Here is a 19,018-nt window from a genome sequence, read left to right on the forward strand (position 1 = left end):
CCAGTTTACCGTAGCTAAGCACTCACGGTTGGTGACGTGTGGATGGTGTAATGTATAAGGGGTGATGTACAGACTCCAAGGTTATAAACTCAGGATAGAAGCCCAGACGAACAGCTCAGTTCTTAGTTATGGTGGGTCACAGTGGGTAACAGCTTATATAGTCGTTTCTATATTAAAATATCTACCTCGCAGCCTGTTGTGGCATCTAATCAAGCAGAATTGGTTATTTTGCGACAAGTGAGCTTGTGCTGAAAACACTTACACTTAATTGAATTTTTTAAAAAAAAGCATTCTGGACTTCAGCAAATTAAGGAGGAGGTGAAATTTAACTCACCCTTAAGCTTTTCCTTTCTTCCAGTTAGAAAATTAACACACCATGCCTCAGAGGGAAAAAAAGGAACTCTCATTTTTGCTAACCCCTGCTAAATTGTTAATGCATAAATGGATAGCTAAGCTGTTGAGCTTTACCACTATTGATCTATAATATCACCTTTTGCATCTTGATGGGGAACTCTTAAAAGTAGATCTAGATCAAAGGAGTGAAAGTACAATGATACCTGGTCCTGAAGTTGATGATGTTGGAGATGGCTTCCTTGCTTGTCACTCTTACAATTTATCTCATACAATCTGCTCCCAGCAAATTGGTAGGATGGGTTCCTTGGAGAAGAAAAGTTTTGATTAAGTGCTATATCTGATAACATTTTCTTTTTAGCTACCTGTTTCATAGGCAATTTGGCAATGAGAGTGCAAATATGTGCGATTTAGTGCTTGCCTTTTCTCACGGTTGCTCGTGTCCTTGTTTCCTCGACTACCAGGGATTTGAGATTCAGGATTATAATCCCAATAATAGTAAATTTTTTCATTTGGGGTTTGGAATGGAACAATTAAGGCCTACAAGATGAAGAGACTTGACTGTTTTGTTTGAGTAATGGCTGATAGTATTTACATATCGTGTTAGCCCTCTCCCCAAACTGGGAGTAGATGGAAAGAATGACTTCTAAGTAGGTGTGATTGGGCCTCCATGAACTGCATGGACTTCCTGGTTTTAGCTTGTTGTAACGGTATTCAGATATGCATAAGAGTATTTTGGTTTATTTTTCTCTGCAATGGGAAATTAAAATAGCCCCAAATCCAGGTGTGTCGGCTGGATACAATTTCATTTGCATACCACGTAGAGGAGGAGAGAAAATCTGGACAGTATTTTTGGCATTTTAATAATATGCTTCCAAGGAAGGAAAAAGTCACACAATTCATGTTCTTTGACAAAACTTTAATTAGAAAACCAGACTCCTCTGATTATAAAAATTACACAAGCTGATAAATCTTGGTAAGTTATAGAGAGAATAATTTTATGAACATTTTATACCTAATAAAAAAGTTAAAATAATTAACAGCATTCATCAATTTTGTTTTCACATGATTTTCTAATATAAAAAAGCATATAGTCATCAACCTTTATAGAAATCCATATATGTTTGTAATAGCTTTTCATAATGGGAAGGGGACAATATTTGTATTTAAATAATGATATTAATAATCAATAGTGAATATCAAAACTGCCATAAGCTGAAGCATGACAAAATTTATGATCAAAGATGCTTAGAGAACTTTTGAGTCTTCTGAATCCAGCAAAAATGATCTTTTGGAGAAAACCTAGACACAACAATTCGTATTATTGTAGTATTGCCTCACGTGAAAAAAAATACGTATGATCAGTGTCGCTTTACATATTTTCAGAACAATGACTTTTTCTTTTCTTTCAACAGTTTTGTACCAGAGTGGGGTAACCATGTGCTGGTGAATTGTGATGCCTGCAGGAAATGGTGTTTGATCTACAGTAAACTGGAAAACTTCTTTTTTCTACCCAGACTAGTAAGAACAGATGCATACTGACAGTACAATGTTTCATGTGAATCCACAGTTTACTGTGGAGATTAACCTCTGTCCTGCAATACTGCATTTCAAGATACCTCACTCCTTACAACTCCTGTCTTGGAGCAAGGCAGCATCACACTGATGTTGTGACAATCGCCTTTCGGCAAGATAAAAGAGTAGCTCTGTGTCCAAACAAGAAATGAGGAGTCTGGGTAGCATGAAGTAGTCCCATGTAATATCTAAATTTCTTTATTGCATTCTAATTTTTTCAATATTGCATTGCAGTGCTGACCCAATTTCATACCATCACCAAACCATTTTAACCTACAGTGTTTACAAGTGCTGCTGTCTCTTCGATAGTACCCAAATACTGTAAACTGTTAACAAATTGCTTATTTTCCTGTGAAGAATGGCAATGAAAAAATTGTGAAGTCAATCGACTTCTGAAGATGGCATTACACTGAGCACACATATTAAACACACAAATGGTTGCCATTAAATATTCTTTTACTTGCTGGTACTTTAACACTTACATCCCAAAGTGAATTTGATTAGAATAGTTTTGGAGCAAACTGTAACTAGAAATAATTAGACATCAGCACTTTGAGGATTGGGGATAATACATTTAAGGATGCCATTTTTTCACATCTCAAATGCAGATCCAAACATAAACATTTCTAAACATTTCAGTTGATTTAGCTTGTGGGCTAAAGAGCGGCAGAACCAGACCATCTATGGACATTTAAACTTGAGTGTTGTTCGTGCAGTCTCTGTTGTACCTTCCCTAGGAAGTGTTTTGCTAGAAATTATATGCCAAGTGAGAGGACTGAATGAATACCTCAGCAATTATAAGAGAGGGAAGGTTCTCAGATCGAAATATACTTGATTTTATAGCAGGCACCCCACAGGTTTGGATTCAGAGATAGACATAAGAAGAAAATGTGATTTTAGTTTATAATATTCATCACCTTCCTCCAAAAATAAATTCCCTGGGTAGGACAAAGTAAAGTGTATGAAAAAATATTGTATATATTCAGCTTACCTCAACTTCAAGTGGATAAAAATATAAGCAGCCATTTCAGCTGAGCACAGGGTAGAGATGAAAACATTAATGAAAATAAAATAGCTATCATATCACCCAAACATCTACAAAACTTAAAGAAAACTTTGTGTATGCTGAAACCTATGTGGTACAATTAATAAAGCATTTTCTGCCACAAATAATGTAATACTGCTTCACCAACATAAATTACATTATTTTGGAGAAATTCTAATAAGGATAAACTAAGGCATAAAACAAAAAGCAATAAAAAATTTGAACACATAACAAAGCCATACTCTACTAGCCATCTGAGTCAGAATTTCTGTGGTTGGAGTTGAATAATAAATCTGCTGGTGTTAAAGAAACTAAAATAAGTTCTATAATAACAAAAATTTAGAAGATGAGAAATTTCTACCAGAAAGAATGATACAGCAAATATCACAATTATACAGAAAAATGCTTCTTATATTCCTTCCTGAATTGATGAATTTAAACTACAAAATTTCTTCTTAATTCTTTCAGCCATTAGAGGACTAATGATCTTACAGAACCTGTGATTTAATTATGAGCATCTGTTTTGGGGACTAATAAATGAATCATTAATGTGAGTTTGGGAACAGCAGGTAAAATACCAATAAATTATTCATTTTGAGGGAAGAAGGAAATGTTCCTGGGCATCAGATGATATATTTAACTTATATTTATGTCAGGCTAGCTTTGGGTGCTTGTGGACATAATCCTAAAATTCCAGCTGAAAATGGCTTGGGGCAGAATCTTTGAGTTCCTTAGCCAAGAAGAAGTAGCATAGTGATTTCCCCCACTTAAATTTGTGGTTGCATGATAATCTTTCACCTTTTCAGTTGTAAGACAGGATATGAACACAGTTCCTGCGGTATCAAAGGAAACCAAGGCTTTTGTTAAAATTTAAGCTACTGATAAATATTTAAGGAAATGAAAGGCTGATGCCAATATTACCTGGCAAGGAATTCACAGGCAAGGAACTTTCTAGTTTATTAGTAAGTCTACCCTGAATTACTTACTAGACAATAAGATACATCCAATGGCTTCAACTTTATAATTGAAACACCTGAAGCTTTCAAGGGTCTCCTGAAATTGGTCCACACTTTGATCTGATTTCCTCCCTCCCTTCATCCCTCCCTCCTTCCCTTCCTTCCATCATTCCTTTGTTCCTTCTTTGCCCAAATATTTATTGAATGCCTAATATGTGCCTGGCACTATTCTAGGGTACTAGGGTTATAGCAGTTTGTAGAACAGAAAAAAATCTCTGCCCTCATAGAGCTTTTAACCTACTGGGGACAGATAAATAATAAACAAATGCTATGAGAAGGAAGGAAGGAGGAGAGGAGGGTTACTGTATTTTTATAAGATGGTCATGGAAGGCCTTCCTAATGGCATGGTATTTACGTATAAATATCATGAAAAAAGGGAAGAAGACTTACAGTTGGAGAGCAGAAAAAGAGCATTCAGGGTGGTGAGAACTGCAAGCAAAAGAGGACAAAGGGGAGAGTGGCAGGAGAGGAGGCCAGAGAGGAGGAGGCTGGGGACAGATTCCCTCCATCGTGCATTTTCCACCAGAGGTAACAGCTGCGGAGGGTGGGATCCTTGGCTTAAGCAGGTGCACTGCATTCTTCAAGTGAAGTTGCATTTTCTTCATGCAGTGTTCCCCTTTAATGCCAACAGAACTTGATACCCAGATTCTCTTAACCCTAGAGTATGAACCATGCAAGTCATTGTCAACCATTTTCTGTGTTTTATCACTCAGGACTGTTTCCTCTGTTAGCCTCTTCAAATAGATCCCAAGCAGTTTAGGGTAGAAACCACATAATACATTTTCTCCTTTCCTTACAGTGTGTAACACTGAGCTCAAGGTAATTAAATGAAAGAAATACATAAAATTACCTGTTCATTAAGAGAAGACGAAGAAATCCACAACTCAAAAAAAATTTTTTTTTCAAGAAATTTTGAGAATGTTGCCATGGAAACAAAAAAATAGTAGGTTGGAACACAGTCTATCAATTTCTGATTTGTCTGATGAATTACGTCATCGTCCATCCTAATCTAGGGATTATCTCTATGTGTTTGTAGACTCTTCCCTCCTGCCCTGCAGAAAATGGGACCCCTATCTATGCAGGCTTCTTTCTCTCTTTATAATAGTACTACTACCCATTCTCCTTAATGTCTGCCGTCAGCTCTGATTTTTTCCTCTGAATTTATATCTCCAATTTCCCAAGGTACTGTTACCAAGCAGGGTCAGGGCTGTCAGTGGAGCAGAGGATTACAAATATATCAAAGAGTTAAGCTACAGGGTAAAAATTCACTAGGCCACTAATTTATTTGAACCACTTGCTTGAGATTCACCTACTTTAAGCAGGGTCATTAGGTTATGGATGAACAGTAGTGATAAAACACTTTCATAAAAATTAATTATTTCTCTTGTGGTAAGGTCTTTATGAGTTTTAGACTTAAAATAATTTTATGCATATTTTTCATCAGTTCTCTATCAAAGATAGTAGAGTCCAACTAAGGAATAAATGTTGACGTATTCAGGCTCAGCTGAACAAAGAAGAAAAGCAGCTGCTGCTTGATACCTCTCAAATCATTATTTTAGTGGAAAATATCAATCCCAGATCAATCTCAGTCCAAAGCTTGAGATCTCACAATCTCCGCAGTGCTAAATTTCCAACTGGACAAGCATTTTGGAGCTTAACGTGAAGAAGGAGCAAGACTGTTCCCTCCATCCACAGATGGACTCTTCTTTCCCAAATTAGTCACGATGTCTCCTTTCTGTGAGCCACCCTTCTGAATATGTCTTAGTCGTTTCCACACTGAACAAAGTGAGCAGAGGTGGCAACAGGGCAGGAATGATTCTTCATTAATATTCTTTGCTCATGCTCTTTCATAAAATGATTTTTCCTTTTTTTTTGTTCTTGTCAGTCTCAATTCTGGCCCAAATGGTCTATTTATCAGTATTTTTTCCCTTGGATCAAATTATGAGTTTTGGAACTTGTTTATACTTGTACTCGCTAACTTGTTTTAGTGTATTAACATCAAGCAAAAGGATTTACGCCCTCAAAGTTTTTATCTCCTGCATTGTTAATAACATGAATCCATTGATTACCCATTCTGGCCTCCCTACCTTACCATTTTGTCTCAGACTCATCTAGCACTCGTCTAGCACATCTCCAGAAAACAAACAAAAAATTCATAGGGTAACTGCTATTTATTATGGTAAACAAATATTAACTAAAAAATTTGAACAATTTTTAGATTAGGATAATAGCGGGCAAATGATAACTCTGGTCTTGCCAATGTTTCATAACACAACTGTTTCAGTTAAAGCAAATAGCTACTCTCATCTTTTTATAAGACATTAAGATATTCCTGTGAATTATTCGAACATTGTTTGTCCCTAGCATAGGACTTGGTCCATTACTTGGCACATTAAAAGTGCTTAATAAATGTTTGTTGGGTGGATTAGTGAAGGAATGATACGGCTGGTTCATTATGCCATTTTACTTTCCAAGTTCCTAGGTAACTGCTCATAGTTTTAGCTGTTGGAAAATTTCTTCTTATCAATAATTATTTTCTGTCCCTGTCAACCTTTAGTTGTGGCTTCCTATTACTGAAAAAAACTGAGTGCTCTAAGTATTTAGATATAATACATAAAGGAAAACTATTGGAACATAAGAGATCTTTTACCTCTAGAGGCATTTTGTATGTGGCTCTAATATAAGTTTCAACAATTCTTTATTCTAGTTGTATGACCGAGGTGGCCCTTTGGGGGTCTGGTGGTGGTGGATTTTCCTAATGAATTACAGGTTTGTCAACCATTGCTTTTGCTAGGCTATGGCTTTTTGTTTTAAAAAAATAATATCTCCAGTGTGGCATACATCACAGTTGAATAGCTACGGAAAAAAGCAAAATAAATTAATGATTAAAATATTAAATCTGGACAGGAAAATGGCTACTAAGTCAAATATTTCCATATAAAATTCTGGGCATCTTTGTTTAAAAAATATGAAAAACTATATAAAGTGAATGTTATTAAACAGAGTTCTCTGGTTATTCATGCAAATGATGTCACGAATGAAATCTGCAATAACAAAAGCTTCTAAAGTGGATTACGGATTATTAATTCAGTATAATTTTGGCATCAGGTTAAACATGGTGAATGTTGGATATCTATGTATTATTCCCTGTAATGCCATGACATTAATCACCAGATACAGTCGACTTGGGTATTCAAAGATTTAAAGTTATTGGTTTAATGACTTGGAAATAGTGCTGACAGCTCATGAATAATTTTGTCCAGACGTGGAACTGTATCGCGCGCAGCCTGAGGGATGTGCTTTGTCAATGAGCCTGGGTACTGCTCAGGAGCCACCAGCCTATTTATTATTGTCCCCATCTCTGTAGTTCTCACATGGTGAGAAAATTGTGAGTTCATGTGCATTCGTACTTAATGTTCATACAGTAATACAAGGTAATGAAGTGAGATGTTTTAGGCAGAATTTTTTTGAACTGATTATAAATTGCTTTAGATTTGAAGTTAATACAAGTGTTAGGGGTCTTAAAGGGCAACCTAACTATTTCAGTAACACTTCAGTGATTTACACGTTATAAAGATATTTGTAACTTAGGGATTTGTAAAAAATATGTTTCAGGAATACCAAGGTATTCTGTGTTTGCTTCAGAACCTTACCTTAACCAGGTAGAAATAATTGATATACATAATCAAGGTATTATTTTTAATGCATGTGTTCTTGTATTTTAAAAGGATGAATTTTATGATTTTTAGAACGTGTAATTCAACAAAAGACTGAAGAAGTATAGATTATTATGTTTCATTTTGATGTCATGGGATGTTGTGCTTAAGAAGTTTAATTCCTAGCCTAGAAGAATCTTTCCCTAAAGGATAGGGAGCCCAAAGATCCCACTGAAGTTAGATGAAGAGGTCATGTGTCACGACATTACGTGGGGCATTTAATATTAGCAATAAGAAATGAAAGAGAGGACAGTGAATCTATGAACAGCCTAGTCTGCAGCATTTGTGATTGTGATCTAAAAAGAACTGGTAAAGTTAACTGATACTAGTAACAAAAGAGTAAACACCTGTATCATCTATCAGTATTTTAACACGCTAACTGTTCCTTGTTATGACTAATGGAACTAGACTTTTGTTGTTTTTAAAATAAAAGGTCAACATACCCAGAAGTACTGTAAATAACTTTGCCTAGTGGCATTGTAGTAAATATAACTGAGATGACATTTTCACAAGTAGCTAAGACTTTATGATTATTTTTCTTAAGATGTTTACTTTTAGGCTTAAATCATAGATTTCCTAGACAGAGTAATCCTGAGGAATTTAACTAAAATTATTATATCTCTGTGTGGGCAAAGTGAAAATAATAAAATAAATAAGGAAATATTTGCAACATAATTTCCCTTGATTGAGTTAGGACATTAACTTAATTATTAGAGGTATGTTTACATGTGCAAATCTATGGGGAATAATTTGTTACTTCTTTATTTTAACTATAGTTAGAAAAAATCTGGTTTATAAATTATTTTTTCACTTAGAAAGAATGGAGATAAATTTTGATAATGGACCAAATTCAGGCAATTTTGGAGACTGTGAAGTACTCACATGGAAATACTTGCTTCTTAGTGAGATTAAAAAAATGTGCATTCGGGCAGTTCCCTATTTTGAAGATACGTTGGGGTGAAAATATAACTTAGGAAATACATATATATATATATATATTTTTTTGATATTGACATTTTTTGTTCAGAATTCTTTTTTAAGCTTTCCTTAATAAGTAGCTTTAGTTTCAGAGCCCAAGATACAGAATTACAGAGCAGAGAGCTTTAAATGGCTTATTAGTTTACTTGCACTATTTTAGAAGTGATAAGTGAGACCGTTTTCATGAACAAGATGTGGTAAGAACCTATATGGCACAGAATACTAAACAAAAGAATGTTCTTACAGGGAAAGACATCTGAAAATGGTGGTTTGCCATTAGGTTTGTATTGATAAGACAGTAGAGTCTCATAATTGTACACTTTTTATCATTCTCCTTTATTTTGTGATAGAAATTAGCATTTGTTTAGCCAGGATTGAGAGCAAGTGGGTTTTGTTTTAGGAAAGAAAAGGAAATAAAATGCTCAACTTTTACTCTCATTCCTACAATTTGTCTATGCACGCGTAAAGAGTACCTCTTCCTAGTAGTTTTCTTTTCACTGATTCTAATGTTTCCAAAAGTGACCTGTGTTTCAGAACCCCAGTTTAACTAAAAATAATAGTAATGGCATCTAGTGAAAAAGAAAACCTAAGTAAAATGCCAAATACTGGTAACTCTGTCTCTTTCTATTTGCTTAGGGTAAACAAGCAAACAAACAAACTGAGTTTTCCCTCCACTGATAAAAAGTGCACTTGGAATTTTTACTGAAGTTATTCACGGATTATTTGACTGTGCACCTCACTAGGTGGACCACTGCCTCATAGGCAATGTCAGGTTATTCTCTTTCTGAACCAAGTTTTGGGATGTCTGCAGAGAGACACCAAACAACTGTCCTGAGCTATTTCAAGTATATGAATATTATTAATCAGAATGCACAAGTGGGACTGCACATAGGGGTATTCCTTTCACACTTAGCCTGGTCTAAATTTACAAAGTAAAAGAACATCAAGGAGAGCTGATAAATAATATTGCTTCGTGGCTATAACATATTGCCATTTAATCAAAGGTTGCCTGCCATTTTGTCTTTAAATACCCTTTTGAGGTAGCTTGGAGAGATCTCTGCCCTTTTCATGCTCTGACAGATTTCCCATTTAAGAAAATCTATTGCTGAAAAATATGCATAATTAACAGGAAAGTATAATAAAATTGTTGCTTAAACTCTGCTAGAACTTTGGAATATTTGCATTGGTGAGTTTGAAGTCTAATTTATCAGTACCTAGCACTTTTATGTTTGAGAAGAAAAGATACCAGAATTTCCTGATTCCACCTCAAAAGAGATGCTGCATGCTACAGCAGGGCATGTAGGAATATGACAGTTTGGTTTTCTTCCAGGTCTCTTATTGTGTCTACCAATAACCAGTGAATTAACCAAACAGAATGATGGAAGGTATTTCAGTTTCCAGGGGGAAATTCTGTTGACCATCTTACATTAAATAACTCAAATGCTCCCCACAACATACTGCAGGTTGCCTCTACCAAAATCCAAGTTAATAAATTTATACAGGACTGGAAAGTGACACATTTATAATAAACTCCCCTTGTCTCTTACCCATGGCATCCTCTCTAGTTACTCCGAGGAAATTCTTCAATGAAATTTTCCAAAGCATTAAAGTTCTTATTTCTCCACTGGTTTGACAGAGCCCTTTGTGTAATGCAGTTGTTCTAATAACTGGATATAGAGGGAAGGGAAAACATGGGGTTCTTCTATCTAGCCATGCCATTAGCCATGTGGGAAACTGGAACACAGTTACTAAATGACTTCTAAAGACCCCAGTTCAGATAAGTACACACACGTGACATGGAGCAGGAATCACACAAAACCAGTGTATGTTCTTATTCCTCTGTTTCTAAAGTTTCCTTCTGATTTTTAAGACTTCATAAATAGCATGACCTGTGAGAATTTTCTTAGGGAAAACTTCAACTGGGAAAAATAATAGGGACTGACTTTCTATGATTTATAAAAGTGCAAAATTAGCAATAATTTTTACTAAATACTTTGTTATATTAAAAAATATCTACCTCATAGAGCCTCTCATTTTAAGGTATAAGCCCATTTAATTTTGACAACACCTTTAGAGGTGCAGAAGGAATATGATGTTATTTGTAGGCTAGTCATCTGTACTATTCTAGTGTATGATTTTTAACCCTATATACTTCGCTCTGTGAGTTGTTTTCCATATCATAAGAAAAGCAAGGAACTTCTCTATCAGCAACAGAGAGGTCCTAATTAAGTACAGAGAAAACATCAACAAAATATTCATTATGTCTCTAAGATGCACAAAATCAGAGCAATGTCAACAGCCATCCAGGATAATGCTTATCTGGGTGCTTACTTGAAGCTTCTTTTCAAGGAGACTCCCTGGTATCCCATTTTCATCCACAAAATGATCTATGGTCCTGACTCATGCTTGGAAATTCAAGAGCACTTTGCCCACAAAGATCAGGTTATGAATCTGACAAATGAGAAGGCAATCAATCCTCAAATGGAGTGTATTGGCATTTGTTCGATTTGGCTAGCAGTTAAGAATCTATAGTTTTGAGGCACTGTGCAATTCTCTGTGCACAGTGTCTCAAACTATAAACTGTACACGGTGTGCTTGAAAGATTGGTGTAAATGCCTGCACCACAGTGATGATGCTGAGTTTTATATTTAGATTGAAGATGGGGAAATTTCAAGGGCATACCAATTCAGCTATAGATCGATTTTGAGTCAGTGTCATAAAATTTGTCACAATTTCTTTTTTGTAATACAGAAAGAGTAAGAAGTGTTTTTGCTTTGTTTTGCTCTTTTGTTTTTAAAGGGAATAAAAGTGTTCCTAGATCTATTTTGGTATAAATGACAGTTTTTAGGTTCACATTTGAAAGGACTATCAATACCATTCGCAAACACCAACAAAATAGACTGAACAGAGAGATCCCTCTAGAAGAAAGAGATGGAGTAAATTATTGAGTTCTCCAATCCACGGGAGACAACATCTAAATTCTATTCTCAAGGCATTGTATTCTCTGTTTCAACTTGAGATTAGCAAACACGGGACACTAAAGTATGCTTAATTACTGACTAACATAGAATCTGCTACATCCTTTACTTGGAATCCAGATTTACCCTCTAGGATTTTCCAGAGGACACTCTAGAAGAGGTTGCTGCCATTGACACCCAGGGAAGGCAACTTTTAAACTGTTCCCCTTGGTATGGAAATTTCTGTGGACTTTAGGCCCTTGGGACTAAAACCTACAAGGCATTTATGAATAGGTGATATGAGAATTTTAATAAAAGTTGCAATAACCATGAAAATACTGTCTTTAAAAATCTATGTACTATTAGTAACAATGCATGCATAGTGTCAGGCATTCATAACTATTTGGCCATAAAAATATGTGACTGTAATTATAATATTTACAGTCAACTTATAAAAAAATACATGTAATTCTGAATGGCAATAGTTAATCCCTAGCTCTAACCACAAGCCTAGGAGGATCAGCTTATTATGGGAAAATGCAATGGGTAATTACAAAATGGACAAAGCTCTCACCCTCTTGAATTCAACATTCAAGAACGGCTATTATAGCATCATAGGAGCTTCATTTGTCATAATTCTTCTTCTAATCTCACAAGGTAAAACCAAAAATTCTGTGGAAATAAAAAGGAATAAAATGGGAAAGGAACACTCACATGATACAGCCACAGTGGAGAATAATTCTTTCATAGAATATTCATGCACAACCTTCAAAGGTTCACTGGTCCCTGAAAGAATTCATGGGATGACATTTAAGTATACCTTTCATTTAAAAAACTTGTGCATGGTCTAAATCAGCATATGATTACCTTTAACTACAGGAGGGAAAGAACCTGTTAGCCAAATCTCCTATCATTAAGGCGAGTACCTCTTTGAAGCTTTATTAACCATCACGGAGAGTGGAGCTCTTATGGTACTAATTCAAATATAAATTCCAATGGGAGGAAACAAATCCACATTCCAGTTTAAGTTCAGAAAGGGTGTGGTTTTTGCAAACTTTTAAACTCTCTCACTTGAAGGGAAAAACATGTTTCAGCAAAAGAAAATATTCTACATATCTGAGATATTTCCCACAGGTTTCTTCTCTTCCTGGAGTTGATTAGTCATCTTCTAGCAGTAGATAAGTTCCTAATTTGAGTACCATCAATATTTCACAAAAGGGGTAAACTTGAAAAACTAGAAGAGTTGCACATGAGCTACTGAAAAAGGCAGAGGTTTGGTGTCACATGCAAATCATGATCTTATATTTTAGGATGTATCTTGGCATTCAGCAAATGGAATTCTTGGAATTACCTGTTTCACAGTGAGTTTGGGAGGTCAGAGGATGCTCAGTTACATTCTTCCTAGGCTTAAATTACTTTCAAGGACTGAGTTAGGGCATTTTGTGTGGTATATTAACTCTTCCAGAACAAGAAACCCCATTTCAATAAATTATTGCTACAGTTCACTAAAGAGTACCACGGTGTCCTGGAAAAGATAATATCCCTTCCAAAATTCCACCTCTCTAGTCTCTTGAACAATGAGAAATTCATATTTTTCTTAGTCACTTTGATCCTTGAAGATATAAGCTAAAAATTTAAGAACTGTTTTCCCCATCCAAATAGAGACCATCTAGATGGAGACATGATTTTAGAACCGCCTCAGTATTGGGGTAGTTATGCCACTATTCCCATATGCATTTGGCAACTGGCACACTTGATTCTTTATAAACCAACCTGCCAATCTTCTTTGCATGTGGAATTGTCTAAGGTAATCAAGAAAAAAAAAATGACCCAAGTAGGCAGGCTTTCTAAAAACTGGTAAATTAATGGAGTATGGCGCATTTTGGAAAGAAACGGACTGATAGTTAACGGACTATCTCGGCTGATGACGTCCCATTTTTGAAAGGGATGGAAAACACATCTTCACAAATGATGAGTAAACTGTGAAAGAAGAGTCCCCCCCCCCCGACCCCACCAAAAAACCCAATGCCTCAGAAATTTCCACTTCAGATATAAGATCATGGTGTGCAGGTCTGCTAGCGCCAAATACCAGTTCATCCTAGCAGAGCAGCTCAGGAGGCAAAAGGCTAGGGTTATCTGTGACATGACTTTACAAATAATGTACGAACAATAATGCTACATTATGGCAATTATTTTCCACACTCGATCTATTGATATTTTGCCCACATGAACACAATTGAGAAGACATGGATCATTTCTAATAGAAACTCAATAACCTCAAGGTAGGACAAAACAAACTCCATTTAATAAAATAAAATTTGGTTAAAGGTTTTTCATTGTAGAGACAGTTCTCCTTTCCCTTAATATTCCAGTAAACTCTTTATTTGTAAACGCACACCCGTTTTGTTGTTTCATTACTTCATTAATCTACCAACTTCATTTCCAAACACTGCAACGAGACTGGAATGGTTTGTATCTCTTTTCTGAACGTGAGTCCAAAAAGTCTTTTTTTTTGTTTGCTTGTTTGAGATTTTAAATTCAATTAAAATATGCAACCAAAGTTGGTGGGAGACAGTAGCTCTCTTCCAGGTAAAAGAGCTGACTAGCAGATTTTATAATCATTGGACATTTGTTCAGTCCTACCTGAAAATTAAGTTATTTTACTGCTTGGCATGGGAAAAGGCATTTTCTAGTAATTTTCTGTGACAGGAAGCACACCATTAATCCAAGGAAGCACCCAACAGACTGAGTCTATCTGCTGGGGAGCAGTTGTAAATTTTAACACAATGAAAACATTTACCTCAGTACTGTTTTTGAGAGAGAATTCAGCAGCAGTTACAGTTAATACGTCACCTGTGGAGAGCGACGATCACCCTAGGAGGCCTGCCAACTGACAAGCACTTTTCAGGTAACAAGAACAATGATATTGCAAGAAGCTACAAAACAATATTGCAGTAGTTATAGCGACCACCACTATAGTGATCGTGGCCTGGGTTAATGTTCCACATATTAATGCAAGGAACACACTAGACTTGATAGGTTTAGAATATTTTCTTTACACTAAGAACCAGTTGATAACACATGATGAGTGGTGATGGTCCGTTTACTCTATTTCCTTCTATAACAAGTTTCCTAGTTATGTCCACTTTCTCCTATGTTAATTATCTATATTCCATGGCAGTATATTTTCAACATCTAAAATGAGAATACCGTAACTACGGAATACCACAACTCTCTCTCTCTTTCACACACACACTCTTGTGCAACTTTACACACATTTGTATGAACAATGCATGTAAAGTGCTCATTTGCAGCGGGTGAGCTCCCTAAAAGCAGCTAAATCAGCCCTCCCAAATACAGAGAATCATTAAAAGCCAATGAAAAGCCACAGTAACTATTTAGCACAAACATGAGATTTTAAACCTTGCCCACGTGGTAATTAATTCAAATGCCTTTTGCGTTTTTTGCTGTCATCCAAAGCAAGAATCTCAAAGATTGACAACACGATATGTGAAACTAATGGGTTCACATCTCTGTTTATTTTGCTTATTGCACAGATGAACAATACTCTTGCTGCTGCAACACGTGAATCGATTTTGAATGGCCATTAATGCGTCTATATTTGGCTAAGGCTGGTTTGACTTTCTAGAGAAAGGCCAGCCGGTCTGCAAATGGACACCTCCCTCCACATAGACGTCAATGTACACTAAAGACAAATCTAAGTATATGTATATATGGCACATATACATATATATGCACACTTAAGATGAATTGGGAAGTCCTTTGGTTTAGATGGGATTAAATATGTACTTCCCAAGTGCATAGGTTTCCTTTGACCAACCTGTTCAAAAAACAAATATGAAAATTGTCATGGCAATTTTGACATTTCCTATGTCTTTTCTGCTATTTGGAGGCCCCCATCTTCTCTACTCCATCTCTCCTAAGCATTTTATTTTTAAAAGCAGTTGACTCCTTTGGCCTTCTAACACTCCATTGATTCGTCCATTCCTTGGAAGAGCTCTAAGGTCACATCCAGAAACTTATCTTTAGTGGAGAACAAGGTTGCAAAGAACTTTTTCCCCTTCTTTGAGTCCTTCTTCCCCCCAAGAAGTGGACACCTTGATGTGTCATGAAGAATTCACTCTTGATCTGACTTGCCTTGTTACCCCTGGCCAGCCCAAGCAGCTGAGGTCTGAGCTTTACCTGCCCTGCATCGTTGTGCAATACTGGAAAAGAAAAATCATCCATTAGTCTACACCCTTCAGACTGTGGTGACGTGATCAGGGTTCTCTTGAATTTCTATGCATTCGATTTCCTCTCTCTCCTTCCGTTTGGCGCGTTTCTTTTTCTTGTGGTGCTTTTTGGAAGGAGGGAAAAAGGTTAGGAACACAGGTAAGATAACAAAACAGTGCAGAAGTGTGCAACCCCCCATGAGCAGCAAGCATTTGAACAGTGTGAAGGTCAGGTTCGAAGGCACAAATAGGAGGGGGACCAACCCAATAAGAAAAGAAGTAACATTTTGCAAAATGGCTGTCCCATGCTCTTGCAGGGAGCTTTTTATACATTGTGTTCGGGTGTGCTCAGTTGCTAATACAAACGTGTAAAGCAGTGGTGCACAGTGGTCAATGGCGAAATTTAAAGTGTAGATAAGGCACAAGATAGCAATGCAATCCATTTCGATGTTCCATAATGTCATTAAGCCCAGAACGCCCAGCTCAATTGAGGTGACGCTAAGAATTAGCCAGAAGTTTCCCAGAGGGTGGATCACTAGGAAGAAAGTCAGGATTAACACCAGGAGAACACCAAAGCCTGCAATCAGAACAGGCACTGTGACAGATAAGCTGTAATGGTCCATGAACACAAACGAGGGGTTGAACACGATGAAACGGATGCTCTTTGACAGGGACAGGGGCCTCAACTTTTCCAGCACTTCTATGACTTCCTTCTGTTTGTCTCTGCTAGTCCTGGCCACCAGATACAAGCGAGAAGCAATGATGCTGTTTTCATCTCCTGCCTTGGAGAAGATGATATCGTTTCGAAAATGCTGGAATTCTGGCTTTTTTAAAAATGAACTTTGTAGGACACTGATGAAGTCACTCTTGTTATTGGCACTGATGTTACTCACTTTCAGGAACTGGTAATACTGCTCCACCCAGGACACTGCAGTGAATCCGCTGCAGAGTCTCCGGAGGTCCTGCTGGACACTGCTGTTCCAGTACTCGAGGGGCTCGTAGACATAGAATCCTATCACGGGGCTGTAGTTGCTGAAATATTTCTGCTGAACCATGGCATAAGAGACGCTTGGGGAATCACTGGCTAGTAGACTGATGATGTTGGCTCCGTCACTGATCTGCAAGCACCCCATGAAGGAGAAGGAGGCATAGATGAGATAGAGGATGACAACAAATGGCTTCACGTAGATATTGGTAATCCATTCATTGTAATGTTCACGGAGGAAGTGCTGAATAAAGTGGTGCTGGTAGGGGTTCGTCTCATGATGGGATGTCTGTTGATGCCCATCACTCATCACTGTCTGGAACCACACAGGCTTGCGGTCCAGGTATTCTGCAGAAGGGATCTTACAGCAAAAGATGCTGTGGTAGCGGTTTTGCTCTAGTTGGCCAGCGAAGACCAGACAGGAGCCAAAGAAGGAGAAAATGTAGAAGTAGTTCAACAGGATGGAGACACACATGTTCTGACAGAAGACCTTCACAGCCTCTATGTTGGTGAACGGGCTGGCACCCATGCCAAAGGTAATAAAGTACAGGGAGCTGGTCATGGTATAGGTCACCATCACATCCGAATAGGCATCTGCTACCCTGTCTTTGAAGGGCAAATTCTCTTTCGTTCTCCGCCACCCAGACAGAAGCTCAAATACTCCTTTTGTTCCGTGACCTAATTTAAAAAAAGAAGGAAAAGAAGAATTGTTTTCATTTCCTCCTATGGTTCAAGCGAATTCCTTATAGGTTATCTATGCTCAACAGTACTGCTTATGCTAATCTTCAAAGTATTATGATCCTCCTATCAGGGTCTCAAATTTCAGTTACATAGCAGGATATGTTTGGTTCATGTTTCTACTTCAGCAAAGTCCAAACTCATTGGTATTCTGGGCAAAATGAAGCATTCATTGTCTGTTCTATTAATTTGACAAATTGTAAATTTAATATGACATTGTTCTGTGATTTTTTTCCCCCTGCACACATATTGTCTCCCTAAATGGATCCTAAGTTGTCAAGGGCAGGGGCTGTTAGTCACCCATCTTCAAATGCTCCTCAATATCAGTTCAGTGTTTTATCAACTGATGTATTGACTGATAGTCCCTAACCTCCATTTCAAACTGACTTACATGCTGATTTTGGAAATTATATGATGATTTATTTTTAATTTATTTTATTTATTTATTAATTTATTTTTGGCTGTATTGGGCCTTCATTGCTGCGCGCAGGCTTTTCTCTAGTTGCGGTGAGTGGGGGCTACTCTTCTTTGCGGTGTGCGGACTTCTCATTGCGGTGGCTTCTCTTGTTGCGGAGCAGGGTCTCTAGGTGCGCAGGCTTCAGTAGTTGCAGCACATGGGCTCAGTAGTTGTGGCTCGCGGCCTCAGTAGTTGTGGCGCATGGGCTTAGTTGCTACGCGGCATGTGGGATCTTCCCGGACCAGGGCTCGAACCCGTGTCCCCTGCATTGGCAGGCGGATTCTTAACCACTGCGCCATCAGGGAAGCCCTAAGATGATCTTAAACACTTAAAAATGGCTTTAAATTGATTTTACAATGTTAATAATCTGCTAGGTAGCCAAACAGCTTAGAAACCAATTCCTATAGATTTGATTAATTAACATCGGATGTGAGTCAAAAAAGTCTGCCAGGTCACATAAAACACAGGGCAAGACCTTCAGTGGGAAAGATCATAGCAGGCATTTCCTCACGGAGCTTTTATTCACACAGAATGGGTGATGACTAAATGTTTGACTGCTCCATTAAAGTGGACGGAGTATGCTTCTTTTTAACCGATTTCTGTGCACCCTTTGATAAGGGTAAATAGGTAAAAGGTTTATTCAACAAATATTACTTGAGCATCTACTATGTGCCAGATACTATTAGATACTGAGCTGGTTTTTTTTCCAGAAACCTGACAGCTCTTAAGATAGCACCACTTGCTTCTTTACTAGAAAAACAAACAAACAAACAAAAACCAACCAACCAAACAAACAAAAAAACCCAGAAAGCAGCTGGGAAAATGAAGGCAGCTGGGAAAATAAAAGTATTATACCATACCTTCAATTTCCCCTTTTCTTCACTGCCCTGGATTAGCTCTGTCAGTTATCATCGAGGATATATCAATTGGTAACTTTCTGACTGACCGGAAATCTTCATGGATCACCC

General features: G+C 37.2%; 1 protein-coding gene across 4 annotated transcripts in view; it reads right to left on the minus strand.

The window, feature by feature from the left end:
* Positions 1–586: 586 nt before the first annotated feature.
* Positions 587–19,018, minus strand: part of PTCHD4 (patched domain containing 4) — a 200,231-nt gene continuing 181,799 nt past the window's right edge. For 2 of the 4 annotated variants that reach the window (XM_057555620.1, XM_007193851.2), the window contains one exon: positions 13,690–17,533. In XM_057555620.1, the coding sequence (XP_057411603.1) occupies positions 15,900–17,533 (1,634 nt within the window). In that variant the 3' untranslated portion in view covers positions 13,690–15,899. Of the gene's footprint in view, positions 658–13,689; positions 17,534–19,018 lie in introns of those variants that run through there. The other 2 variants (XM_057555621.1, XM_057555622.1) reach the window with 2 other exon arrangements.

The sequence above is a fragment of the Balaenoptera acutorostrata genome, chromosome 10 (genome assembly GCF_949987535.1).
Source record: "Balaenoptera acutorostrata chromosome 10, mBalAcu1.1, whole genome shotgun sequence".
NCBI classification, from domain to species: Eukaryota; Metazoa; Chordata; class Mammalia; order Artiodactyla; family Balaenopteridae; genus Balaenoptera; species Balaenoptera acutorostrata.